The 27,764-nt window shown below is 38.3% G+C and overlaps 2 protein-coding genes across 7 annotated transcripts in view; one reads left to right on the forward strand and one right to left on the reverse strand.

Moving 5' to 3' along the window:
* LACC1 (laccase domain containing 1) overlaps positions 1-27,764 on the forward strand; it is a 49,466-nt gene that overhangs the window by 11,076 nt on the left and 10,626 nt on the right. Inside the window, exon 1 of one of the 4 annotated variants that reach the window (XM_013179688.3) lies at positions 10,764-10,908. The exons of 1 other annotated variant lie outside the window; for it this stretch is intronic. The gene's annotated coding sequence lies outside the window, so the exon portion shown is untranslated. Of the gene's footprint in view, positions 1-10,763; positions 10,926-19,032; positions 19,050-27,764 lie in introns of those variants that run through there. 2 more of the 4 variants (XM_013179687.3, XM_048046945.2) reach the window with 2 other exon arrangements.
* Positions 12,580-27,753, reverse strand: CCDC122 (coiled-coil domain containing 122). 3 transcript variants are annotated; one of them, XM_013179691.3, is made up of 5 exons: positions 26,308-26,680; positions 25,460-25,590; positions 22,845-23,243; positions 21,571-21,687; positions 12,580-17,805 (listed from the first exon to the last, which is right to left on the reverse strand). In XM_013179691.3, exons 2-5 carry the CDS (start codon positions 25,571-25,573, stop codon positions 17,653-17,655), a joined length of 783 nt encoding a protein of 260 aa, XP_013035145.1. In that variant the 5' UTR covers positions 25,574-25,590; positions 26,308-26,680; the 3' UTR covers positions 12,580-17,652. The 3 variants fall into 3 exon arrangements, with proteins under 3 accessions (XP_013035145.1, XP_013035144.1, XP_066844510.1); XM_013179690.3 differs by having other exon boundaries at positions 26,296-26,680; XM_066988409.1 differs by lacking the exon at positions 12,580-17,805 and adding an exon at positions 18,484-19,132 and having other exon boundaries at positions 26,296-27,753.

Consider the following 27,764-nt stretch of genomic DNA (forward strand, 5'->3'; position numbering starts at 1 on the left):
GATCATGGACAGCATGCCCTGACATAGATGTAGATTTCTCCATGCTTGAATGAGAAGCGCAAAGAGAGTCAGCAGCTCTCAGAGCATAGCCCATTTCCACCCCTAGAACCTAAGTTAGGTGTTGGAGTTGTGCTGGAAAAGACTGGAAGCTTTAGAGTTGCTGTGGAAAGCCCTTTAAATGAGCTGGAAAGTAAAATCATTATGCTTTGAAGGGGGAATAAATTCTGTTTTTATTCTGCCACATATTTTTCACAATGATTCTTTCAGAATAGGTCCCATGGGTCCCTGTATTCCCCAAGCTTCTGGGATATTTTTCATTTAGCTGTACAGAACTTATCTCCAGTGAAATGGCCTTCAGCCCTTTCAAACCTGAGGATCCTTTAGGCTAACCAAGCAGAGATTTCCTTTTCTCAGCAGCCTTAATAGATCCCTTACAAGTAATCCATGGGCCTCAAAAACCTACGTAAGACAAGTTGAAAACTCTGTTGCCACATGTAGTCAGAACTTTCAAAAGGATGTAACTGAGGGCCACAAAGAGGTTATGTCAATAACAAATGACGTGTACTTTGTGCATGCAGACCCAATCTAACAGACGGTTTCCATATTGATAGGAGAAGTGTATGTGCACAAACATTTTCTTCTTGTTTCGTTTAGTTTACCCAGTAGTTAATGGGCTGATAACGTAAACATGAAGTTCTATAGATTTAGTATCCCACTGGATAAAGGGTCAGTTTTGTAGCAGACTTTCACCAGTCTCCCTTGAAATTCTTCATCAGTCTCAGTTCAAAACTTAATGATTTTAACCTAATGAAGATGATATCAGCACATTGGTCCCTCCAGCCAGGCAGGGCAGTTTCTGACACAGTGTGGGTGTGAAAGAGTAAGAGCTCTCTTTTTGGCACCATCTCTAACGTTCCATCTTAAATAGATCTCAACTAGTCTGTGGTGGTCTCTTGAACAGTATTAAGAGAAGAAGGCCAGCCTCAATAAGAAAGGCACTGACAAGACTTCCATTCTTCAGCTCCTATAATGAGTTCTCAGGACAATGTGTGACATTGGAGAAATTGACTGCAGCTGCTGTGCATGAAATCCAAGGCTTCCAGTTCAATTCTTGGCTCCAGGAACCGGCAGGAAGCAAGCACGAGTCTAGGCAGCAGATGGGGACATTGCTAATTGGTCTCTTTTGATGCTGGGCCATCCGCTAACAGACACCTCACACTTCTCTCCTAGCCGTGATTTGCCATGTCAAAGAGCTACAGATACGGAAATGATAACAAAGAAAATGAAAACAGCAATCACTTCAGTGCAGACAATCATTTATCCTCAACCGTGCCAAACAAATTAATTGCAGAACTTTGTGAGGCAGCTTGAACTCACAGATGCATGCAAGTGATTCATCCTTCTTACGGTGTCAGGTGGCAAAGTTGTTGTTACATGAGTGCCATCATTTCTGATGCATTTTTGCTGCTTTCTTTAAAAGCCTGGTGAGCATTACAAAAGAAAAGCAAAATGGCCTAGAGTACATGGGAGAAATACACTAGGGGAAAACTAATACGAGAGCAGCGGTTCTTAAACAAAGGTGCAGTATTTGTGTGTGTGACAGAAGTTTTGTTGAAAGAGTAGGATTCACAACCAGAAACAGGAACAAAAGGCTGTAGTTGCAACTGGAAGGGAATTCAGGAACACATTGGAATCAGTGAAGAAGTTTGGGAACTGTTCCATTAAACTGTTCCAGTTTAAATAGTGGCATCAGATTGCAATCTTTGTTATGTAGAAGTGCTGCTCTCACACTTACTTCTTCTCTAGAGATTACTGGCTACAAATCTTAGTATTTTTTGTGTTAACAGTTGTGGCTTTGTGTTCTGCAATGTCCTTGCCATATTTTACATGCTCTGGGACAGTAAACAAGTGTGATTATATTGCTCTGGGGGAGGAACTGTATCAGAGATTCTGTGTCCCTCTCACTTTTGAGCATAGTTGCCAAGTTCTCTATCTTTTAAGGATTTTTTTTGTTAATTTTTAAAATAAAATGAAAGGAAATTAAACTGCTACACTCGTTACAAATCAACCATTTACAATACAGTAAAATAACCAAAATGATTTTGAATGGAAGTGACATAAAATTTCTTCTTAAGTGACCAGTGTCTAAAAAGTTCTCTACATGGATCTGTTTAATTACCTCATATGGAAAAATGTCACCCTCTAGAGGGCCAAGTTCCATTCTTTCATTGTTGGTGGAGCCATATATTTCTATATATGGGAGGTCATGAGGAGATACACTGGCAGAATCATCAGTAGAGTACCTCAACACAAAAGGTAATTTAAAATTTAAGAGCATCTGTTTTGCCCTGGCTTTTCTGAATGTCACTACCTTTATTCCTGACAAACACATTGAAGAAAGTCTGCTCACTGTGGTATTTTTGATAGTAAGTGACCAGACAGACAGGGGTAAACAGATACCTATCTGCTGATTGAAGTGACCAGAAGATTCAATACAACAAATATTGTAATAAACATCAAGGACCAGCCTATGGTGCTATTACTAATGTGGTGTTATTTCACATATTCCTTCACTGCCACTGTAATCCTTGAGGATGGCACCATAGTAAGATAATATTTAGAGGGGCAGGTTCACATCTGCCACCTAATATAAATCCAGTGGCCTTAGATTTGTTCTCAGAATTCTGCACAAGATACGAGCAACAACACAAGGAGATGCAGAGTCCTTTGATGGTGTAGCTTTCAGAAACTTCTCATGTGCCACCTGCTCCATGGATTGCTTTCCTGTATGCATTTTCCATGTCTTCTACTTAAGAAGAATTCTTTGCAGATACTCATAGAAAAAGTAAATACTAAAAGCCTAAAAGCTAAAGACCCATCTCCACCTTCTACCATCAGGCTAAGCTTTGAGTAAATACAAGCACCCTGAGCAGACCAAAACAAGAACCTTGTAGCATCCATAGAACGGTCTTGTTTTACCTTCTCCAGATCACTGGCTAAAGTAGTCTTTCTGTGGCCCTCTCTAATAGCCAAGAGAAAGCTTCACATCTTCCTCAACAGCTCATCCAATTTGCACCATCAATGCACTTGCACCGTCAATGCAATTTCTAAGCCCTGAACATATTAACATGCTCAACAGAGCTTAACTATTTAATATCTGCATGTTTAGGCCTCCGTTACAGAGGGAAAGTGACAAGCACCTCCACGTGGCTTTTAGTTACCAAAAATAAGTGGCTAAGATATACTGAGTGAAAATAGTGGTCTTATTTACACCAGACACCCAGATATTCCATGCCTAGAAATTAGGAATTTGCATCCGTGCCCTATTTTACCTGAAAGAGTCTCATTAGATTTCATTATTCCAACTGAAGGTAGATTAGTTGGTTCCTTCTATAGTGCATGGAAAAAGAATGAGTCACATCCCCAGCGTGATTCATGCTACCTGGGACCATCATCAATATTAGTATGCACATGACTAGTACTTTTTCTCAGTCTAAGAAGCCTAGATGATTAGCTTACATCATCTAATATTTAGATGTTAATTATTAGAGAAGACAAATTCCAACACAGTCAACTGGAGCATCTCTATGGAGAGACATCACTGTGGGACAATCCTGTTTTCCTAGAGCATTTCATCAAAATATTATTTGAGGAGAGGATAAATCATCTTTTTAAGGTACTTGTCTTTTGCACAGGAAATCTAGCCTACTTGTTTAGATGTTTGGTGTGGTTAAGGTTAGGCAAGAAAAGTCACACAGAGATTTAGCAAGCTTCTCTGCAAGTGGTTCCCTGCCTTGCTGTGCATTGCTCTACTAAAAGTCTCTTTTCCATTCTGGTGAGGGGAACAGATCAGCTAATACAACATGCAAGTGCAGGCTGTGGAGAGAGATGGTTTGCAGATAAATTACTTGGAACTCCACCACTGAAGAACTGCATTAGTGTATCTGCTAAGGAACATCATTCCCAGTTGGTGTTTATTAGGCACATCTGCAAAAGGAAGAGAATTAACAGCCATGAAACAGACCATTCACTTTCATGACCACTAAATCCCCACTGAAAAAGTGCTCCCACTTGGCTATTGATTCAGCCTAATTTTTAGGTTAAACAAACATGTCCTGAACTCCATCCTAGAGATGACTGTCATACATGAGCGAGGAAGAGATAAAGGGAGTATGCATTTCATGCTAACAATTTGGACTCAATAGCCAAAATTTCACTTTTGCTACCTCTAGCAAGTATGCCTCATTTTACATTCAGGAGAGAAAAAAAATCTCAACAAGTGTATTTCCAATCAAACATATCATCAGAGTCCTCTGCTTTTGTATTGCACATTTCTAAACTCTAATTTTAGTACACTAGCGCATGTTTTCTGTTAACAGATCTTCCCTTTCTCATTTATACTTAACCTTTTATACATTATTAATTAAAGTTGTTAGCATCACAATATGTCTGCTCTTCATGCATTCCATTGCTTCTAAAAACAATGTTGCAATGCTGTTTTTCTTATCTGCTGCTCTTTTATGCTCTTCTGACAGCTTTTTTGTTGTCCATTTCCCAATGTACATTATTTTCCACACTTATGTATTAAAAGCAAACATTATTATACTAAATGGTATCAGAAAATTAAAGCATCTGGGAAATACACTAATGAAAGTTCAGAACTGCCTTTGTACAAGAAAATTAGCACTCTTGATGGTCTAATAAGCATGGTTAAGAATGTCTCTGATGGCAATAACCTGAAAAGTAGTCAAAATCCCCTGTGCCATCAGCTACTAATATAATATAATGCCAAGAAAAAAAAAAAAAAAAAAAAAAGAGGAAGCATTGGGGAAAAAAAAAAAAGGAAAAGAAAAAAGCAACCATCACAAAGCCACTCAAATGGAAAGCAAGCCATTTGCAGATGCCTGGGCAACAGGAAGGCAAAGTGAGTTTGATTCAGCTATAAAAGTGATGACTAAACTAGCCACAGGTGTAACTGTAAGTGTATGGTTCCTTTTTCAACTTCATGCTTATTAAAGTGAGTGGAGTTAGACTAAATAAAATCTGCAGCAAATAAGCAACTAAACTATTAGTTCCTACTTTTATTCCCCCCCCCCCCCCCCCAAAAAAAAAAAAGCTTTGAAATGGTTAATTAATATGCTTTTGAAAATGCAATAAGTATGTTCTGTAGCTGCTTTTTAGGTATAATTCTTAAGAACAGAAGGAGTCAAACCCACCAAAACATTGTGATTGCTACTATAAAAACTGAGGTGTGTTGTGGTGATTGTAATGAGTTACTTTTGATGTCATACTTTGATTCCTCTGTGAATTGTGAGGTGCTTCTTTGTTGTTTTATGAGTGCTAATTGCTGCAGAGCTGTGTTAAATCATCGCTATGCTGTGTTTTTTTTTAGCAGCAGGATGGATACTTGAATAATTACAAAGGAGTAGTTCATTAAAATGGGTTTGGCTATGGAAATGAGATTTTCCAGCAATTCAGTGAGGGTGTGTGTACAGCCATGCAAACAATCTGTTGAAAAAAATTCTCTTCCTACCTAGATCAAATCTTTTGTGCATACAGTTTCTCTCAGAGGTAGGACAGGAAATGACAACAATTGCACAGGGCTGACTTTCTTCCCCACACGCTACTGTAAGAATCCTGATATCATTCGAAGTCTTGCTGCACAATTCCTCTGTTATTACAGGTAACTCACCAGAACTCAAATTCTGTTCCCTGCCTGTAAAAAAGAGATCTCAAGTGTGTTAGAGGTGTAGGAACTGAAGAGCAGCAGGGTCTGAATACCACTGAAGAGCAGAATAAACTTTTAAATGAGAAACTCTCTTCCACTTTGGACTTTCAAGTGATTTATTTTCTGGTGCAGAAGATGGCAAAATGTTGGGTCCCATGATGGTTGAATACACTTATGCCATTAGGTCACACAACAAAAGAGTACCTGCAGTGTTGAGCTGCAACAGGATCTAGGTGCTACCTCCATAAGTACCATACTCGTTACATTAAATAAGTTAGCAGCGACTGTACCCTGTGAAGAAGCATTACAGGTGCCAATGAGGACAAGAGAGAAGTTCCATGGGAAACTGAACACGTAAATCAAACAAATCTCACAGCTTGGTTTAAAAAATAAATAAATAAACAAAAAAAAAAAGGATTTTTTTTTTTTTTAAAAAAAAAGTTATCTAGTGAGATTCTACTAATATCCGTAGGGTCAGCAACAGGACTGATACTTTAGATCTTTTGCACAGATCTCTTATCTTATCTTATTACTTGAGGTAATAAGACACTGACTGTGACAGTAGACTGATTCCCCAGTGCCTGGAGCAAGATGAGATTATCTGCAGACAGTGGAGGTTTATTCAGACAGGAACCTCACGTTCCACTATGGGCTCTGTAGTATGAAATGAACACAGGCCTATGTACTAACTGTTCTCCCTGCCCAAATTTCTTTCACTTCCACTCATTGCAACCTGTGTTTTTTACCTACATTTCCAATTTCATCCTCTTTTTCAGGAACCACTCACCATATTTCTGGTCATTAGGTAATAATTTTAAAAGTCAAGGTAAAAAAGCACTAGATTAGAAATTCTCTCTGATACAAGTATTATTGGCAGCTGGGATGGTTCACATGACTGGAATGCTAAAGAAATTTAGTTAAAATATCTTTTGGGAAGAGGTGACAGTAGTGAATGATGTAGCGGTAGCACTAAGAAGACACTCCTAGCTGGTGTGTATATTCTAATAATTCAATGCTAATTACCAATGTGCTAAAACATAGAAGACAAGAAATACAGCAGAAGGGAAAAATGAAGAGTCTTTATAAACTATATCAGAATTACTTCTTATGGCTTGTCTGCGGTAGGAGGCAGAATGCAGGAAGCAATTGTCTTGCCATGGGAGAATTCAATCTCAGAAATGTAGCGTGGAGGTCACACAACTTATTAAAGTTTCTAAAATTATGCCTTGTGATCCTTTAACACACAAAGTATTACTGCTCTCAATACAGGGTAACTCAATTATGGGTCTCGCTGCGATGGATAGAGCTGTATTAATTCCTGGCCTTGAGTCGTTGAGGGATAACTGGAGATGATAGATGGGATTTATGTCATGTAATTTTAATTATCTACCAGGGGTTTAGATCTAGTTGCCCTGGACTCCTTCTGCAGGCAACAGAGGGAAACAGGCAGTGCTAGAAGGCAAGTCATGACACCTATCTTAGAGCCTGAGGCGGTTTCATCTCATCTCATGTTAGTTATCCAAAAGTTAGATCTCTTCCCATCCAAATTCCTCTCACAGTCAATGCAAGGGGCAAGGCACCACCAGAATGTGAGTTATTACATTTGAATAGGTGTCTAAAAGAGGCAAGGTGAATCCCCTCTACAGTAATTGATGTTGCAAAATAGCTAAATTCCCATGGCTGATGAAAATTGTGAGAGAAGTTGACTGGGGAAAAGCAGATAGAAAAAGACAAATGAAAAATGAGAGGTCTGTAACACAAACTAAAAAAGCGCTGAAAAAGCAAAGAGTACTCCACCAAGAAGGAGGAAATCCTTAGCTAAAAGCCTACTCTGGTTCACTGGCAAATGGAAATAGATGTTAGAACCAGCCACCCACTGCTCCCCAGCGTACCATATGGAAGAGGTCCATCAAATGCAATAAATAAATGAGAAGCTTAAAGCCCAGGAAATCAATAGGGAAAGCTAGAGTAATACGAAGAAAAATATATGGCCAGCAGTAAGACAACAAAGGGCAAAAAGAAGAAAAATTGAGAATTTACTAATAATGCTGTTATTGGCTTAAGGAGCTTGGATACATCTTACCTAACTTTAGACATCAAAAGAATATAGTTATTTATTTACATCTGAACTAGTGACCCTTCACTCCCTTTACACTCAACTGGCAGAAATAAGAATTTTGGTGGCATGATTCTTGTCATCCTAATCCAATCATGTAAAACACTTCAGATGAAACCCCCTCTTAGAAGTGCTCTTTTCCCTCCATGACTATAAAGGAAGAACCAACAGATACAATTGAGAAAAAACTTGAGATACCCAAGCTCTTCTCCGCTGAAATGATTGCTTGGCTTTCCAAACGTATTAATTAACCTAACACAGACGCATTAGCAACTAAAGAATCCTAAGCAATGGTATGAACTCATAATTTGATAGAGACAGTAATATTTTTAGTTGAGATGCACAAAAGGTAGGTAGTATATTGGCATTTCACCAGAGCACGATGTTCCAATCCTTTACTAGCTGTGATAGATATGACAAAATCCGTGGGTAAAATGTTAATCATAGATAACTTTTATCCAAGCTGACTGAGGAGGCCACTGACCTATTGGTGTAAATATTATATTAATGATATAATACTAGGATTCAGTAGATTAGAATTCTGTGTCAATATTAAAAAAAATAGAAAAGTGATTAAAATGGATAACTAGATGCTGGTTAGCCTGAAAAAAAGTTCCCACCAAAAAGCCCCTGCCAAAGTTCAATCCTTTGCTCCAAAGCGCATAGCCATAAAATAAAAACATTTTAATAAGGGTAAGCAACAGAATGCCTGTGCTGGTTCTGGGCTTATCTCACAAAAGATAGGCATTTAATTGAATCTTTTAAATTAAGGGTAGTTGCACTCCATCCTTTTGTAGTGAATGAAGCCAGACCCTGCCACAGGGCACGCAAGAACTGAATCAGCTCTGGGATGCCTTTCTCTTGTCAAGTATATGGGGAGCCTCAAGCGATGACATTCATACCTCATGTTTAAGCTTTCCAGAACACTGACCTTGAGACAGAAATGCAGTTTCAGGCCAAAAGATTCAGCCCAAAAGATTAGGCAGGGTTATTTAAGAAGCCTGGAAACATGGGTTTATAATATGTTATAAATCCATAACTACTAGCCATAGGCAGTTTTAGTCAGCTGTAAAATTTTTTTAGGGCATCTAATCTTTTTGAAATGCATTTTTCAAGAAACAGCAGGGAGCCAATGGCCTTAAACAGAACGGTTTTAAGAAGAAAGTGACCTAGGGAAAAGTTTGTAGAGGATTGCTTTTAGCACACACACAAAAAAAATATTAATGTTTTTTAAGGAAAAAAATATGAAGTACATATTTTTCTAGTGGATTTTGCATTATAACTCAGATTAGAACAGAAGGTATGGGGAAATTTGCCCAATTCTTCTTTTATAACCAGGCCAATAATTAAGTATAAATCCAATCCTCCGTCTGTTGTTTTCAGTAGTAAAAGTTAGAATAGTCAGCATCTCCCTTTCATCTTATTTTTTTGAGAAATAAAATATTATTTAGGAGTATTTACAATATTCTGTAGAAATATTAACTAATCCCACTTTAAATATTGATCTTCAAATCGCAACAAGTACGAAAGATGCCTTTACTGTGTAAAAATATATTTCTCCACTAGAGGGAACTATTAGACCTGATTGCTGGGGGGAAAGGCTACATTTCAAATTGATGGTGCTGATTCCACTTCAGAAAAGTGTTTGTAATTTCACCGAAAACTCTGTGATTTATTATGTTGATACACTGTAATGTGCAGATGATAGCAAAACACCGGAGCTTTTGAGTGGCATTTAGTCAATAAGCACTGAACATGTGGTATATGATATCTAAATAAAAAGAGAGATTAAGAAGCTTGCTTCTCTTGGAAAGATTTAGAGATTTTACTGAAATATGTAAATCTAGACTATGTTAAATAAAAAGACATTATAGAATGTAGAAGTACTCATGTAATTTCCTAACATGGGAAAGCCCTCTGTTCAACACAGAGCACTGTCCTTTGCTCATTATTTTAACAAACCGTTTTCAACTAGAAGTATATTTAGTGACACGATAAAACTGTCTCCTCTGTTATTTCCTTCTTTCCTCTAGATTGTGGAATACGCAGTGGAAGTATCCTTCTTGGAGGGGCTAGGGAGGGTAGAGATTTTGCTTGTTGATCTTGCTTTGTCCTTCATAGTTTGTCGTTTGTGTGGGTTTTTTTTTTGGTTGGTTGGTTTTTTTTTTCCATTTTGATAGGTTACTACATGTTGCTTCCTCTAAATGCTAGAAAAAGCAAAGTGAAAGAATTGAGCTTAGTACTTCCAAGTGGGCAGTGAACTGTTTTCGCTACATCCACGTTTCTGGGGAAGTTTGTTGCAGTGCCTCTGAAAAACTTTCTGCCTCCTGCAAAGTAGACAATTAAAAGAGAACTATTTCAGCGCTGCTTGGAATTCCTCAAGACGACACTGCCTCGACATGACTCAGAGCTACATGCTGCAGCTGCAAATATGATCCTTTTAATGAAGGATCAAATAATTACTTTGATAAAGATATATCCATACATTTCAGAAAACTGGGTAAGAGTTCTGAAAGATTTTTTCACTCTTACATTGATGTATGGTGCAGCCACAATTCTTCCTCTGAAGTTTCACGTATGAACCACCGCAGAAGAGCAGGCATTACATACTGTCACGGCCTCATGCACATTGCTCTCTGAAAATGTGTCCTCTGTTTTGATGACCAAAGTAAATTCTGCACCAGAGGCAAAGCAACATAACATTGGTGTCTGTCTCCAGCCCACCTTCCCTTTTCTGTTGTTTACTGGATGTATCCTTGATGGGAACTTGATGATCTTAGCAGATACTTTTCATATTTTCTAATACACTTCCTCTGCTTCAGCATCAGAGGTTGTTGCTGGGTCACGTGAAACGGTTTCATGTGGAGTGTCAGCTTACAACATGGGGAAATCCTTCCCTTTAGCACCCATCCATACACATTCCTGCATCATGTGACATGATCAAAAAAAAGAAGGCTGCATTATTTCCCTGTTGAGTGTGGAGTTTCCGTGATATTTTCCTATTTGTTTATGTTATATCGTTGGAATCGATCAACAGTTTCCTCAAACTTTTGCTAAGTGGCAGGTAGGACTCATCGCTTGGTAAGTTTTCCCACACTCTTATTAACATGCATGTTGCTGCTTGCTGTTTGTTTTGCCCTTCAGAGTGGGCAGTCACTCCTCTTCCTTTTGCCTGCAGAGCGCCAAAGCCCAAAGTTCCCGTCTTAGCCCCACACCCATCCTCAGAAATGACTGATATGGGTTTGGCGGCATGCTTCCGCGCTGGGAGCTGGGAGAGCCTTATGTAAAGAGCACAAAGTGCATTCACTGAGCTATTCCCCGAAAATCATAAATCATTCTCCTACTGTCTGTGTTTGCTCGTTAAGGGGAAAAAATGCCCTGAGATCAAGCTACTACTGCTCGACGTCACTGTACCAAGAAAAATCTGCCTCAACAGGCTTCCAGGATTTGCTAGAATTAGACACTTATAGAAAACTGCATATATTTCCTTTTTCATATATTGTATAGAATGCTGATAGTTTAGAGAAGACAGTAATTTTTATTTCTCTGTTTCTGTTGATTTTTTTTCCCTGATGAGTTTTCGCCTGGTGAAGCAGAATTCACTAGTAAAATGTTTATGCCTTGCTAATTTTTATTATCTATCTGTTAAATATTACAACTCTAAATTTGGAATGCTGTACATGGGAAAATCTGTAAATACTGTGCGATACAAAGTTCTGTTTAATCAGAAGTGTGCCAAATGCATCTCATCCTGTAAAAACTTATTCTTAGTACACTAAAAAAACAGATGTAGACTTCAGCTGTATTCAGTGACTAAACTTGTACAAGTTTGGTGAAGATAGATAACAAAGCTTCAAAGATGAGAAATGAAATTTGCTTAGGTGTCCAGGTAGTTGAATTAAACACACAAATACTGTGTTTATGTGGGATAAGAGCCCTCAACTGGCATTTAATGTGATGGTGATATGGGATGACAATAACAGTTGGAGCTTATATCCTCTAATAAATTATTTCAGAGATGGAACAGACTTTCTGGAAGATGGTGGCCTTCATACTACACAACTTTTGTATGTAAGAGTTCATACTCTAAGTGGTTGGAGAAGCATAAGTAAAATGGATTAAGGACTGACTAACACATTCCCTTAAGCAATTATCAAAGAAGCTCCAACATATTAGGGGGTATTCATACTAGCACTCTGCAGATATATTTATTAGGACCAATACTAGTATTTTTATTTGATATGGAATAGAAGATAAATTTAGTTCCAGTATAATTTGTTAATGACACAAAAATGAGAGAACGGTTGTACATAGCATAGACATACACAGCAAAACAAAATGCTTGAATTTTATCTATATTTTGTGGCAAGAAAACTGAGAAACACATTTGATAGCTGAGGTACCTTAAAAATATTAAGCACCCCAGTAAATAAGAGCATGAGCTTTCTTGGGAAGAACAGAGTCAAAAGGTGTATTAGAAACTTTAGGCTTTGGATGACAGTAAAGTCTATGTAGGAGAAGGAAACCTCTCCTCTGCATAGAGCTAACAGGAATATTACATACACTTCATGTGTTCACCTTTGTTAAATGATTCTAAACCAGTTAAAAAGATGTGCAAATAAGCATGGAAGTTTCAGTGAGATACTGAAATTTACTGAGAACAGGTTAAAAAAAAAATACAACAACAAACAACAACAGTTAAAATGTATGCCTAAGTTATTTACTAAGTTATTTATTTTGATATTAGTGAAATGTGTTGAAAGTGTGTTGATACAGAGAAACTGCCTATTAACCAGAGAAATAATAATGAAAATTTTTCTTGGTCAAAAAGAAAAATAAGGTGTGATATTTTCGTTAAGTTAGAAGGTTTGGATTGTTGTCTAGAGTTGTTTTAAACTGGTAGTAAAGTACAAGGTCAAACTGTGACATTGTAACTGTGTTAACACAATAGTAAGCATCAAAGTAAATTCTGTTTACTTTACTTTGTGTAGCTGCTAAGAAATATATCTCCATGCATTGGTTGTCCTGGTACAGAAATAATTAGAAACTATCTGTGAAAGCAGGAAAATGTATGTTATAAAAGGCATATGTAAGGGCATGTCGCCTTAATATCCTGGGTGAGAATTTTGGATATTGTATCTTTTTGGAGAAGATACATTAAGATAAAGCTCTCATTCAGATTTGACAGTCAATAACTTTGACAGGCTTGATCGATTCAATTCAGCAAGCAGACAGTGATTTTTCTTTTTTTTAATCATTTAATGGAGAGAAACTACCTGCTATAAAGTACACTTACTTCACTGCATGGCTGAATAAATTCAAATTTGAAATGATACTAAACAAATAAACAAAAAGAACAGTTAATCACTGAAACTAACAGAAAGGCAGTAAATTCTCAAAATTTTCATCTAGAGCCCTTTCTGGAAGATATGCATGAATCAAATGTTAGCTGTTTTGCTGTGTATAGGGAAGACAGTTGTTATTGTTTCAGTAATGTGCAGCATACATGACCAGACAAAGTTCTGTTGGTGCTTTCTGGACGGACTTACAAGCAATGAATGTCTGAGTCACATCAGAACAGAAAGGTAACTAAGATTAGGGGTAAATTTTCAGATGTCTATCTTTGTCTTCGTTTAAAATAAATCAGATTAAAAAGTTTTAACCAATCAAATTATTCCTATCATATTACAGTTACTACAGCATAGGATACTGATGGTTTTATTTCTACAGTATTGTGTTAAGGAAAGTAGCCTGTTTCATAAAATCATAGAATGGCCTGGGTTGGAAGGGATGTTAAAGATTACCTAGTTCCTTCCAGCCCCCCTGCCATGGGCAGGGATGCCACCCACTAGATCAGGTTGCCCAGGGCCTCATCCAGCCTGGTCTTGAACACCTCGTCACTGGTCTCCACCTGGACATGTAGGCATTGGCAAACCACTCTCTGGGTGCAGCCTTCAAGCCAATTCCTTACCCACTGAATGGTCCACCCTTCAAATCATCTCTCTCCAATCTGGAGATCACGATGTCATGTGGGACTATGTCAAAGGCCTTACAGAAGTCCAGGTAGATGACATTGGTCGGTCCTCCCTTGTCAGCTGGTGCAGCCACTCCACCACAGAAGGACACCAGATTAGTCAGATGCGATTTGTCCTTGGTGAAGCCGTGCTGGTTGTCTTGTATACCCTCCTTGTCCTGCATGTGCCTTAACATTGCTTCCAGGAGGAAATGTTCCATGATCTTCCCAGGCACTGAGGTGAGGCTCACAGGTCTGCAGTTCCCTGGATCCTCCTTTTGACCCTTTTTAAAAATGGGAGTGATGTTTCCCTTTTTCCAGTCACCAGGAACTTCACCTGACTGCCAGGACTTTTCAAATAGGATGGAAAGAGGCCAACTCCATCAGCCCATTCCTTCAGGACTCTGGGATGCACGGCGTTGGGCCCCACAGACTTGTACCTGTTCAGTTCCATCAGGTGGTCTCAAACCTGCTCTTTGCTTGCAGTGGGAGGGACTTTGATGCCACAACCAAACCTTGCCCAGAGGTTCAGGGACTCAAGACGGGGAAAACCTGACTGGCAGTGAAGACTGAGGCCAAGAGGTTGCTGAGTACCTCAGCCTTCTCCATGTCTGTTGTTACCAGTTCTCCCCTCTCACCCATCAGAGGGGGCACACTCACCTTGTCCCTTCTTTTCTGGCCAATGTACCGAGAGAATCCTTTCCTGTCATTCTTTGCATCCCTCGCCATGCTCAGTTCCATCCATGCCTTGGCTTTCCTGCCCCCATCCCTGCACACCCAGACAGCATCCCTGTGCTCCTCCCAGGCCACGTGTCCCTGCTTCCCCTGCCTGTGCATTTCCTTCTTGCACCTCAGTCTGACCAGCAGGTCCTGGCTCAGCCTTCCCAGCTGTCTGCCCTCCCTGCCTGTTTTCTTACACAGGGGGAGGGAGACTTCCTGTGCTCTAAGGAAAGCATCCTTAAAGAGCTGCCAGCTCTGCTCAGCTCCTTTGTCCCTAAGGACAGTGTTCCAGGGGATCCCATCCACTAGGTCTTTAAACAGCTGAACGGTCACTCTTTGGAAGTTCAGGGTCCTGACCCTCAGCCAGGGCATGCTCACTGCAGCCCAGACTGCCTCCAGTCTTAACCTCTTTAATGAGTTCATCTGCTCCGGTGCACCAGGTCCTGTAACGCTTCTCCTCCAGTTGGGTTGTCTCATACCTGGACCAGGAAGTTATCCTCAATGCACTCCGGGAGTCTCCTGGATTGCTTGTAGCCTGCTGTGGGGCTTCCCCAGCAGACATCCGGGTGATTGAAGTCCCCTATCAGGATGAGAGTGTGCGAGCATGATGCTTCTTGTAGCTGAAGCTAGAAGGCCTCATCAACAGATTGGACAGCCTGTGGTAGACCCCAACCACAAGGTGTCCTTTATTGGTCCAGTCCTTAACTTTTACCCACAAGTTCTTGACCTATCCGTGGCTGCTTCTCAGAGGTATCTCGTTGCAATCAATCCATTCCCTAACATAGAAGGCAACACCCCTGCCCCTCCTTCCCCGCCTATCTCTTCTGAAAAGGTTATAGCCCTCTATTCCACTGTTCCAGTTGTGTGATTCATCCCACCATATTTTCATGATAGCAATCAAGTCATAGTTTTCTAATTGAGTCATCTTGACAGCACCGTGGTTTCCAGCACCTCCTGTTTGTGTCCCATTCTGTGTGCGTTGGTGTGGAGGCACTTCAGCTGGGCTATCAGTCGCATCACCTTTTCAGAGGAACCCTTCCTAATTGCTTTGGGACAGTTCACAAGTGTTTCCCTGTTGTTTCCTAAAGTGATTATGCTCCCAGGTTCACTTCCATCACTTGGAGGTACATCTCCTTCCCTCACCGCATCTAGTTTAAAGCTCTGCTAATACACTCAGCCACCTTGCTGCCCAGAACCCTCTTGCCCTACCTGGTCAGGTGTGCCCCATCCAGTGTCAGTATGCCCGATCTCTAAGAAGTGCATCTGAGATCACAGAACCCAAGACTTTGAGCACGGCACCAGCCATGCAGCTAATAGTTCACTTGATCCATTTGTATCCTTCTTCTTGGGTCCCAGTTTCCAACTGGGAAGACAGAGGAGAACATAAACTTGCACGCACGATCCCTTCAACGTCTTTCTGAGGGACATAAGGTTCCTTTTGGTATTTCGGAGCCTCTTTATTGCAGCCTCATTTGACCCTACAAGTAAGAATAGGAATGGGTGGTAGACTTCTAGCCTCACCAAGCCTGGTAGCCTCTTCGTAATATCATGAATGCGGGTCCCAGGTAGGCAGCAAACCTCTCTGGAGAAATTATCAGGATGGCAACAGTAATTTGTTTGATAAAGTCAAGAAGGAAAAAGACCATGCAAAACTAACCTGAGAGTCTAACAGTTAAAGTTGAGAGAGAGCCTTCATGACTGAGTGTGTTGCTTAAAATCTCTCTATATTAAGCAAAATACACAGGAAAATGTAAGTATATATGAATATACAAATATCCAAAATAAATTAATATTGGTATTTCATTTTAATATTTGCTTTCCTACACTGACAACATATAGGCAGTTTAACAGTTTTAATAGTAAACAGTTCACTAAAATCTTCATTTTCTATTCAGTTGTAAAGATAAATTTAAATTATGTAAGACAATACCTCAAATTAAAAGCTAACTACATTCACAGAACAGATAAACGTTACAGGTTTCAACCAGACAGAACTATTACCATAAGTGTAAGAACAGACAAAGTACTGTAAATTCCTCAAATGCCAAGCACATAATAAAAACAAGGCAAAGAAAAATATCCACTACTCACTATTTTAACAAGAGCTTTTAATATATGGTCATTTATGTTGAGAATAATCTCACCTAATATTCAGCACTTAGGTGTTAGATGACTAGTATTAGTTAGTTAAGATCCTCTACTCTGTCAGTTCCTCTAAAATCAATGATCTGCAATGCATTACTGTCTCTAGATGGCGAATTCCATTTTAAAAGCTGTCTGGAGCTTTTAAAAGCTCTTCACCTATTCATTCCTCTTTATTAACTACTTGGGAGACATATGTTTGTCCAGTTGAAACCAGCCTGTTTGTAACCCACATCTGAATATACTTGTTCCCAAGCCTTTTATAGCAGGAAAGCCTATGTCCGCCTTGTACCCCACACAAGGACATTCTGGCAGACACAGGGCAAACAGGCTGTAATATCATCTATACGAATTCCCTGCTCAGCAAAATATAGGCCATCAGAGCTTTGATATCCCAAGAACGCAAATATATGTGGATACTATTTTTTTCTGTAGGAAAAGAAAAGTAGATCTCAATTTTCAGAGATCTAATCAAATAAAAAAGAGCTCCTCAAATGTTATTTGGTTGACTTTAAATGAGTTTTAAAATAAAATTGGCACATACTTTGTAAACACCTGAAAATTCTGATAACATATAATTATTGATAACATAATATTAATAATACTGATATTCTTCTCCTGAACAGCCTCTGGCCACAGGAAGAAAAAAACGTTATTCCAAAGCATTACAGATTGAGCTCTGCTTAGTTTGGGCCACACAGTTAAAGTGAGAAAAACTTAATAAATAGATAGATAGATAGGTAGGTAGGTAGATAGATAGATAGATAGATAGATAGATAGATATTGGGCTACTTTACTGTTGTAGCATTCCCACAAGAAAAGAAAACTAACAAAAAAAAACAAACCAAAAAAAAAAAAAAACAACCTAATTTGTCTGGAAAGTATTACCCACATTGTTGTACCCCATTGTAGCTTCATTAGGTTATGGTTACTCTACAACTCCACTACTCCGAGACACTTTCTTAGTTCTGCTGCCTTTTTCTCCATCTGCTGAATGTTCCAATGCCATTGTCTTTTATTTGAATGGAGTTTGTTCAGTTGGCAATGCAAACGCTTTAGAATAGCATCGTATCTTTTATTCTGTACCTGATAAAATAGAATAAAATACACATCAAATGTTCTTTCAAGAGAGTATTTACAGAGGTGGGTTCACTTCACCTAACTCTGTGTACGTGTAGATTCTGACATTTGACTGTGTCATTCCATGATGACTTTATAGATACTGAAGAAACACAGAAACATGTAAGAAGTCACTCATCTGATTTATTGCAGTTATCTGCTTTAGGACAGTATCGGTTATCTGCTTTAGAACAATATCAGTCATGCCTCTTTCTCCCAGAAAAAAAAAAAAAAAAGAAAAAAAAAATAAGGCTGTTTCCCACTAAGAGCTTAAGTGACCAGTTCAGTGTGGATACCTGGTTTGTAGATGTTTAACAAAGTAAATCCCTCCCAAAGATTCATAAGTGAGCATCTTACAGCTGTGGCAAGACTTTGAATGTGAAACATTTCAGGTTCCAGAGTGAGAAAGGATGAAATTTTCATTCTTTGACAACTGTGCTTGTGTATAAGTTAGAATACAAACGAGGTAACCTAAACGGCTGTAGTAGCACCTTCACTGTTGCAATGCACTCAGAAAGGTATTTTTTGCTTACTAAGGCAAAACTGTAACAATGCGGTACCATACCAATTTTGCCCTCGATGCTGCATTATTTTGAGAAGTATTGCTGCTGCAGGCAACCCTTTGGAGATTTGCATTCTGAAGTGTAAAAATGTGAGACATTTATTGTAATAAAAATGTAAATAGTGCCTATTCACTTAAGGAAAAACTGGCCTCACCCTAATTTGAATGACATTTGAGTGGTAGTATTTAACTCTTCTTGTGTCTGCTTGTTGAAACATTATTACGTTTTATTAAATCCACACATGATGGCATAGAGCCGCAATGGAGTTACATTGCCAGTGACTTCTGTGAGTCTCATTGCTTAAATTTCACATATAACTAAGTAACTTCTTCACTTTTGTTTCATTAATTACACTGCCCTGTTTTACTGGTGATGGGTTGCTTGGCTGTCTACTATAATCCTTCACAACTTTTCTATGGATACAGTCAGATTCGGTCATCCCAATGAGTGCTTGCCAGATCTGAACATTACCAGGACTGTGTCACACAGCTTTGAAACATTTATGACCAACATTATCCACTCTTCTTAGAAATGTGTCTCTAACTTCTTTACTGGGAACTGTCTGGAACCACGAAGACAAGGAACACTCCTATGCTTAGTGAAAACCAGAGAAGGGGACTTTGCTCTTTTATTTGGCATCGTGTACATGTAAGTTAATCATTAGAAAATACGTTGTCTGGGTACTTCTTGAATCTCTACCACTGGAGTCCTTTAATAGGATGGACAAATATCTGTTAAGAATAATAAAGCTGCACAATGATGTCGGGAAAAGAGGGCAGCAGGAGAATAGACATTTTTCAGAGCTTTTCTTTTCTAATTAATTAATATAACAACCTATTTTCTATTATTTGTGGGTGTCTTGTAGTAGTTACTATGACAGAAGCCTCATCTCTACAGAGCTAATCACCCTCATCTATTGACCTTTCCCTATCCAAACTGGGAATTGGCTAGGCTTTTTAAGAGATAGGTATTGGGGCAGTCATTCAGGAAAGAGAATGAGACATGGCCTACAGGCTACTTAGAAGTTCACTGGTACCCCTGTTATAAACAGGGGAAGCATCCCTGTTATAAACTAAGTGTATGGCATACGAATTAGCCATGTCAGAGCACAGACTTTCCTTGGAAGAAAGGAAACTTAAGGGACAAATTTCCTTGCAGAAAGATGTTTCTTCCACAATTTATTTTTAATTTCCAAAATTCATCTTTTAAATGATTCAGAATGTCTGCTTTAGAAAGGCATTCCAAATCACATTCATGGACAATGTGTTTCGGCAGGGAAATCTTTGTGGGAAACCTGAGATAACACTTAGGCAAAGTGGGAGTTCAGTCCATTCAGCTTGAGTACTACCTCTAGCCATTAATGATGCTTCAATAGGAATTCTGTAGGCATTTAAGTATAGGGCTGTATAGGGGCAAACTTTGACGAGTGCTTAAAATCATTGCTGAATCAAGGCTCCAGAAATTCTAGCAACAACAAACATATTAATCAGACATAATGATTTCCTTTATCTGAAGGCTCAGAAACATGAGACCACAGATACTCTCTGCAAATTAATGAGAGAAGGCCAGTTACTCTTGGCCCAAGCACTGCTAGAAGCTCACAATCTATACAAGATGTAAAAAAAGTACTATGACAAACTCTGACACCTCAAGGTGGGGTCAGTTTGTAGACTGACAACTGTCTTTTGAGGTGTACGTGTGACCTACCCTACATGTCTACATTCCTGGTTTGATCACTAGAAACCTATAGTGTTATACATACTATAAAAGTTCAGAAAGACTAGATTATGTGGCTCAGCTGTAGGTGCCATGAGCACATACATTTGGTCAACTGAACTGATCTCTTTATCAGCTGGACTGAGTACACCTCCATTGATTATAATGGGAACTGTCTGACTTGTGTAGCCACTTACATTCAGCCAACCACTTTTAGGTGTCTTGAGCCGAATTCCAACCTTGCAGCTTAGTGGATCTTCATCCACGTCTCCAATATCTCCCTTTATTCACATCCTTGCACTAAGTATTCTTTCCTGGCTTGTGCTGAGGGCTGCTGGGTATTAATGTTTCTGCTTGTCCATTGTTAGTTTATACATTGAAAGTTGGACTATTTTCTAGAGAACTCTTAATAGAAAATAATACCCTGAAACATTTGATTTTTAATCCTGCTTCATTCTGAGACAGAAAGATCTTATAATCCAAACAACTGAAAAAATACATTAACCTTCACTACTTAATTGGTTCTGATAACAGAACAGAACATTATTTTTAGGCTGCCTAATTTCAGCATGGATTTAGAGAACTTTATTAGGAAGCTGTTGCCTTGGTAATAAATTATTTTTTCAGACACTGAATAGCAGAGACTAAAGTGGCTGTGCTTTGCTCTTCAGTTTAAAAATTCTCTGCCATTTCCCATAACATGAACGATAATTTTTTTTTTCTTCCTGCATTTTACAGTGGCAATAGAGCTAACCTCAGTTCTGTTAATCTTTATATTATCAGGCTTTTATCATTACATTTTGTGCAATTTATTTGAATTAACAAGATAAATGATGTGAAAGTTCCAAACTAAAACCCTTGCAGACATGCAAAGTATTTTAGTATGGAACAAAACATAAAATACAGTTCAATTACCTAAAAAGAGAAGCGTTTAACTATTTATCAGAATTTTATCTTGTCAGCTACATATTAGCTGCTCTGTTATCCTTAATTTAATGTCAACTTAAATTAGAGAGATTCATTGGAAAACCATTTTCTTGGTGCAATTGATTCTCACATTAATGTGGTATCAGGAACCATGAGAAAAGTCATGAATAATCAAGTCAGTAGTGAGATTTAAAATATTTCAAAAGTATTACAGAAATAACAAAACAGACATCTTACTTTACTACCATTCAGTGACATCTTTCTTTCCAGAACTTCATTCCAAAAGTTAAAAGCTGAACTCCTTCTTAGGAGACTTTAGAAAAAATGTTCATAACTTTATCGCACAATAACAATTAAATTCTGAACTTTAGAAAGACTAGCAATACCAAGAACTTAAGAAAGCACAGTCACTATATGTACTTGAATAATGTATGGCCAGCAACCCTGTATAAAGTACTCCAAACTTCACCTGCACTATCCACCTTTAATCAGAGAACTACAATTATATTTTATTGAAACGACTCACCTCAATTTCTTTTCTAAGCTTAGCATGCGTTTTTTTTTCTTCTTCCAGCAAATCTGTTTTTTTGTTGATGAACTCTTTCACTGATGTGATCTCCTTTTTTAAAAGTGTAATTTCTTCCTTCGGGTTTAAGATAGAGAAAATCCCCTTGTTTAAAAGGTTGTGAAATACATCTATTCATCTTATTACAACTGTCACCTTTTAATAGTCTCACTTCATTAACAAAGGTGAGATAAATATCTATTACACAGTTGCACATTAAAATAATCGTTAGGAATTAAATTAATAATTTAAGAATCATAATTAAAATTATTAAAATACTTAATAATATGGTTTTATACACTTTAAAAGATATTCTCTTGCTCTAAAATATACAAACAACTGTAACAACACAGGAATCTGAATTCATTTGGGTGCTTATAATTTTGTTTTAAATTTAATTTAATGCAAAATCTGTGAATATTTACTGTAATATTTGAGATAGTTTTCTTTCTCACAGGCAAATACAATGATCATAGTCTTCTTTTACTGAGATTTTAAAAGTTGCCTGTACAACAAAGTTTTCATCATTATACTTGAATAAAGTAACACCACATTTTCAATAACACAAGTTGCATCACAGCGGCAATTTGTGACTTCATTTCAAATTCATACATGTTTGCTCACGTATTCGCAAAATTTTGTGGTGAGGACTTCCAACATTTTAGCTTATAATAAGTCTTGCAATTAGGCTCTAACAAAAACAGTGTTAGACTGAAACACCAAAACAAATGAATGCTTTCTGCCTCCTCCTTTTTATCACCTTATCAAACCTACCTCCCGTTGGCAAACAGCTCAGCTGTAGTTCATTACCTGACAACAAAGTTAAATGAGTATTACGCTCTTAGATAAAAAGTATAAAAACATGGCTATATTCCATTGCTGAAAAATGAATGCTGAAAAGTGTACATGTAACTTTATCCAACAACCCACATAATCCCACAAATCACTTGGCAATGATAAACTTTAATTTACAACCCTGTAGTTTTTTTCTTAGCTGAGTTCATTCAATCTCATAGAATGAACACTTTAAAATAATATACAAGTAACTGGGGCTGATGATTTTTCTACTGCAGACTGATGTCTTAATTTCTTTAATTAATCTATCCTTTTAAATGAATCTCTGTTCCCCTAGTCAATTCATCGTGGATGTAAACTTATCAGACAAAATAATCATATTAAACTATGCCAAAATTACTTCACACAAAATGAAATCAATCAAAGAGGAAGTATAGTACCTGCACTTTCCTTATAACAGAGCCTTCTGGATTCTGGAGATCACGCATTAACTGCTCTTTCTTTGTCCTCAGCTCTGTAACGATGGCTTTCTTTTTAGCAAGCTCAATCATAACTGGCATTTTACTTTCCATCTCCCAAAAGAGATTTTTATGAGCCTTTATTTTTTCACGATATTCGCTATTTCTTGCAAATGTCATCTCATACTCTTCCTGTATTGTTTCTGCATCAAACCTCAGCTTCATATTTTCAGAATATAGGGCTCTGACTTGGGCCTCCAGGTTTTCGCAGTGATACTTTGTCACTTCTATGGCATCGTCTTGCAGATATATTTCCCTTTCTGTTGTTTTTGTTTGTAACAGGATAGAATTCATTTCTTTTTCTAGTTCCTGAAACTTAGCCTGTAAAATATTTCAGCATTCAGTTAAGAGTATTTTTATTTGAGAGGATGCCAGGTATCTAGTTAAGCACTGTAATTTATATTTCTTTAACAGAAACTTCACTTTCTTAACGGGGTTTGAATTAAAGTTATTATTTCCTAAAATCATCACCTTAGAGACATAATGGAGGAATAGCTTAGACTTCCACCTTAGATTGAGTCTAAAATATGAAATGAAGTATTATCCAAATTACTTTGACTTCCCCATATTTACAAGATACATAGTACTTGACGGATCAAACCCAATCTTAAAGTTTGTTTAGAGACCGAATCTCTTTTAGCCCAAATCAGACTAAAACCACATGGTACCAAACCCATACTTACACACACGCACAGAAACACATGGATGGGTGATGGAGCCTAACTAGCCTGTTCTGCTGAAGTCTTTATCCTGTCTTCATCACTGGAAATTTGAGATTAAGATTAATCCCAGCTATTTTTAAACTTCTAAGAAATAGGCACCTAGTCCTACAAAGGCCTCTACATCTTCTCACTGATGAGAAGCAAACAGCTCCAGGAAGCAGTACTTCGTGCCATCATAAGATGGGAGGGTTGAATTGCTGCCTCAGAAATGTTTGTCTCCCTTTGTTGACTACAGAGGTAGCCTGGATGACTAATATGGGTTTAACATCTGATTTGTAGGTGATGCAAGTTTGCTGTGATTAATCCCACCCCAAGTAACAGCCAACTATTGTGTATTAAGTGAGAGAATTTGCACTGTGATTTATGCTGCCTATTATCTTTTCTCTAATGGAAGCATTTATGTGTGCTATGAAGTATCCTATTCAATGCTTTGAACAGAATAAGGCATTATCAACTGTTAAGAACAAAATGTTTCTGCATAACTTTTAATTTGGAGATCCTGGGTTACAGTTTTAGCAGGATCAGTATCTCTGCCACCATTTACTGGGAACAAAAGATCTTAATGGAAAAGATCTTCGATTTTGGAAAGGAAATTACAGTCTTACATGTCTACTGTGACACATACATATGGGAATAGACTGGAAGGTGAACAAGCGGTTCTGCATTCAGTTCCTAACTACTTAATTTAGTTGTTCTGCTAACAATAATGTTTGTACGGAATTTCCTAACATTTGTGTGTTGTTTTTTTTTGTTGGTGGTGGTGGTGGTGATGGTAGTGAGTTTTTTTTAAGAAAAAGAAAGGTGTTGGAGAGGAAGAAAAGAAATTAGCTAAATTAATTATCTAGGACTGTAAAGTTCTGTGTGTTTTTGAAAACTGAAACTCTTAATTGCTTGATCATAAGTTAATTGTTACATCGTCATAGTATGTCACAGAAATATTATTAATATAATATCATCAAAATATTACAGTATATTATTAGAAGAAATCTTCTTGCAAGGTGTGGCCAGTTATTAGACTTTCCTAACCAATAAAAGTCTTCACTGCTCTTTCAGATAAGATATCTTTGTGCAACATTTCAAATATCAGTTATTTCAGTTGTAGAGCTATTTGCAGATATTATAATAGGATTTCCTTTTGCATTCTCTCATGCTCAAAAATGTCTGAACACTGTTGTGGTTTTCCTCATACTTAAATGTATGTCTCTTGACAGACATTTTTGGTCTCAAAGTTTAAATGACAATTGAAGGCTTAACAAATTCTGTGAGAGATTGTAACAGAAATGATTACTTAGTCTTCAGGAATACTACACATATCTAACGTTTTACAAAATAATTAAAAATAAAAATAATTAAAATAAAAATGGACATCCGCTAAACATGCAGAGAAAAAATATTCTGAAAAAAAAAAAAGCATTCTGTATGCTAAGAAAAAAGGATAGTTTTGGAAAACCTGATAAAAGGGATGCTTTCAAAATCTTTTTTTTTCTTTTTTTTAAATGCAAAAAGCTCTAACTTTATGTTGATTATTTAATGTTGTGGCTATTTCAGCATTTTTTCTCAAAGTAATAATAAATAAAAACTTCTGCTAAAACTTACTCTAATGAAGTCTTAGCTAAGGAGCAACCTTCCAAATAATGATGCACATGCAGTTTCAGCAAGGCCTAAATACCACACAGTGGAATAGAACAGCTGCCTTACAGTTAAATGCAAACACTCAGAAAAAAATGTACAATCACCTTATCTTGTTCACAGGAATACTTCCTCAACTAATGAATAAATTAAATGAATTAAACTCCTCTAAAGAAAGCTTATTACCTGTAACTGGAAAAGAACTGCTTTGTTTTTTTCTATCTCTGATGACTGTAAATGCTGCTGCTCTGCAACTTGTTTTACCACTTCAGTTAGTGATTGATAATTCTGCTTGGCCATTTTATAGAAGAGTTGACCTACAAAGACATAAAAGAGAAGCGAATTGTGTTATCAACATTCTGTTTAATTGGTAACTGTTAACGTACGAGTACAATACTAAGGACTTCCCTATGCTACATTTTGTTTAGCTATATGTACATAATCATATACACTCAATTTGGTTTTGTTCATTTTTTATTACCAAGAAGAGGTTACCAATGGGCAGATGCTCAAAGATGATGATTGAGAATCAGAACTCTATCTTCCAGAGTTTTATTAAATAAAATATTGCAATATTCTTCTGGCTTCTCCAAAGAACAGGTCCTTTTTTTTTTAAATCACAGAAACACAGAATCACAGAATGGTTGAGGTTGGAAGGGATTTCCAGAGACCATCTAGTCCAACTCCTCTGCTCAAGCAGGGTGACATAGAGCATGTTACTGCAGACATCTTAAATGCAATTTAAAGCATATATTCATATTTAGCCTGAATGCTTACATTATTGCAGTTACCATACTGCAAAACTATCTGTTAAACTATCCTTAATTTATGACAGAAAATAAATGGAGAAAGCTGTCACACTGGAAACCACAAACCAGTATCATTACAAAGAAACCCCAATGACTAGAAAGCTTTTAGTACCATCTTGGTATCACTTCAGATATCATAAATTAATGAAGAAAATCTGTATTGTAATAGAAAGTGGAACTAAATTGTGTTGAAAACATGCAAATATGACTTGCCACAAAGTGCACCTTCAGCGTATTAGAAGGCACACAGATGAACTGCGTCTGCAAGCTGGTATGCTCGGCCAGGAAACCACCTTTGTCATTTCGTATGTAGGGCTGTTGCTACTGTCGTGCGGCCATCCCTCACTTCTCCCCTCTACCGCGCTCCCCCAGCACCCTCACACCCCTCAGCACGGAGGAGCCCTTCCCCTTGTGGCACAGAGCCCCAAACACCCAAAAATCGTAGGAAGAGGAACGGAGCCAGGCGGGCGCCCCGCACATTCCGTCCCCCTCAGGAAGGCTGTAATGGCCGCCCCCGCCCCTTCCCGCCCAAACCGCCGGGGAGCGCCGGGCATGGGGCCGTGGGGCGGTGCGGCCTCAGGCGCTTGGGGGCGGACGGGGAACCTCGGGGAGGAAGGCGGTGTGAGGGGAGGCGGCCATTGCCGGCTTCCAAACGGCGCTAGGGGACCGGGGGAGGGCGGCCGTGCCTAGCAGGAGACAGAGCTGAAGCGTGGGGAACGACGCAGCCTGTCAGAAAGGGGGTGGGGGCTGCGCCGTGGGGCTGAGAGGGGAAGGGCAGCCTGGCTTGTCCCGCGGCTGGGGCACGTTTATATGGCTCCTGGGCGCCTTTATGTCCCCAGAGTTAGCGAGTGGCGTTGTATTAAACTGTGTTTTCTGTCATCATTTGTTAGTGTTCGATATGCACTGCAGAGGACCTAAGTTTTTCTGAGTGCTGTTGAGTTCCAAAAAATAAAAATAAAGAATCATAAACGTTGGAAAAAAACTCCAAGATCATCCGGTCCAACCATCCCCTACCACCAATGTCACCCGCTAAACCATGTCCGTAAGCACCATATCCAACCTTCCCTTGAACACCCCCAGGGACGGTGACTCCACCACGTCCCTGGGCAACCCGTCCCAGTGCCTGACTGCTCTTTCTGAGAAGAAATGTCTCCTCATTTCCAACCTGAACCTCCCCTGGCGCAACTTGAGGCCATTCCCTCTAGTCTTAATGTGCAGTCGTGGACGCATCTTGCCTACACACATATTCCTCACAATTCCAGGCTAAATAATTTTAACATTAAATTCCACTTTTTTTTTTAATTTAACAGCTAGACTCTGCATATGGTGGGTTTATTTCATCCCTTTTATGAGATGGCAGAAACTCAGTATAATACACCAGCTGGAGAAGTAATCCCAGTTTGACATTTTCAGTATTGTTTTGTATCCTGACAATTTTCAGACCTTTTCTTTATCCCTTTACAGCACTCTATACTGAAAATAATCCCTGTAAGTCTTTTTTTTTCTTCCTTAGTCTGATTAAAGGAAAGAAAATTGCTTTGTTTGTCTCTCTTTGTCAAGCCCCTGCTGTTAATTTTTAATGCCATGCCCTAGTTCAAACACATTTGACAGTGGGCTGAAAGCCTCAAAGATAACTGCTTTCTGCAAACTTCATGAAAATTGAAAATGTACTTCATGTAAAT

Source organism: Anser cygnoides, chromosome 1 (assembly GCF_040182565.1).
Source record: "Anser cygnoides isolate HZ-2024a breed goose chromosome 1, Taihu_goose_T2T_genome, whole genome shotgun sequence".
Classification (NCBI taxonomy): Eukaryota; Metazoa; Chordata; class Aves; order Anseriformes; family Anatidae; genus Anser; species Anser cygnoides.

Coding starts and splice junctions, on each gene's coding strand:
- CCDC122 (XM_013179691.3), bottom strand. CDS start 25,573: ATGGCCAAGCAGAATTATCAATCACTAACTGAAGTGGTAAAACAAGTT. Junction 21,688..22,844: donor CTGTTATAAGGAAAGTGCAG/GTACTATACTTC, acceptor TTAAACCCGAAG/GAAGAAATTACACTTTTAAA. Junction 17,806..21,570: donor AGCTTAGAAAAGAAATTGAG/GTGAGTCGTTTC, acceptor CTATTTTATCAG/GTACAGAATAAAAGATACGA.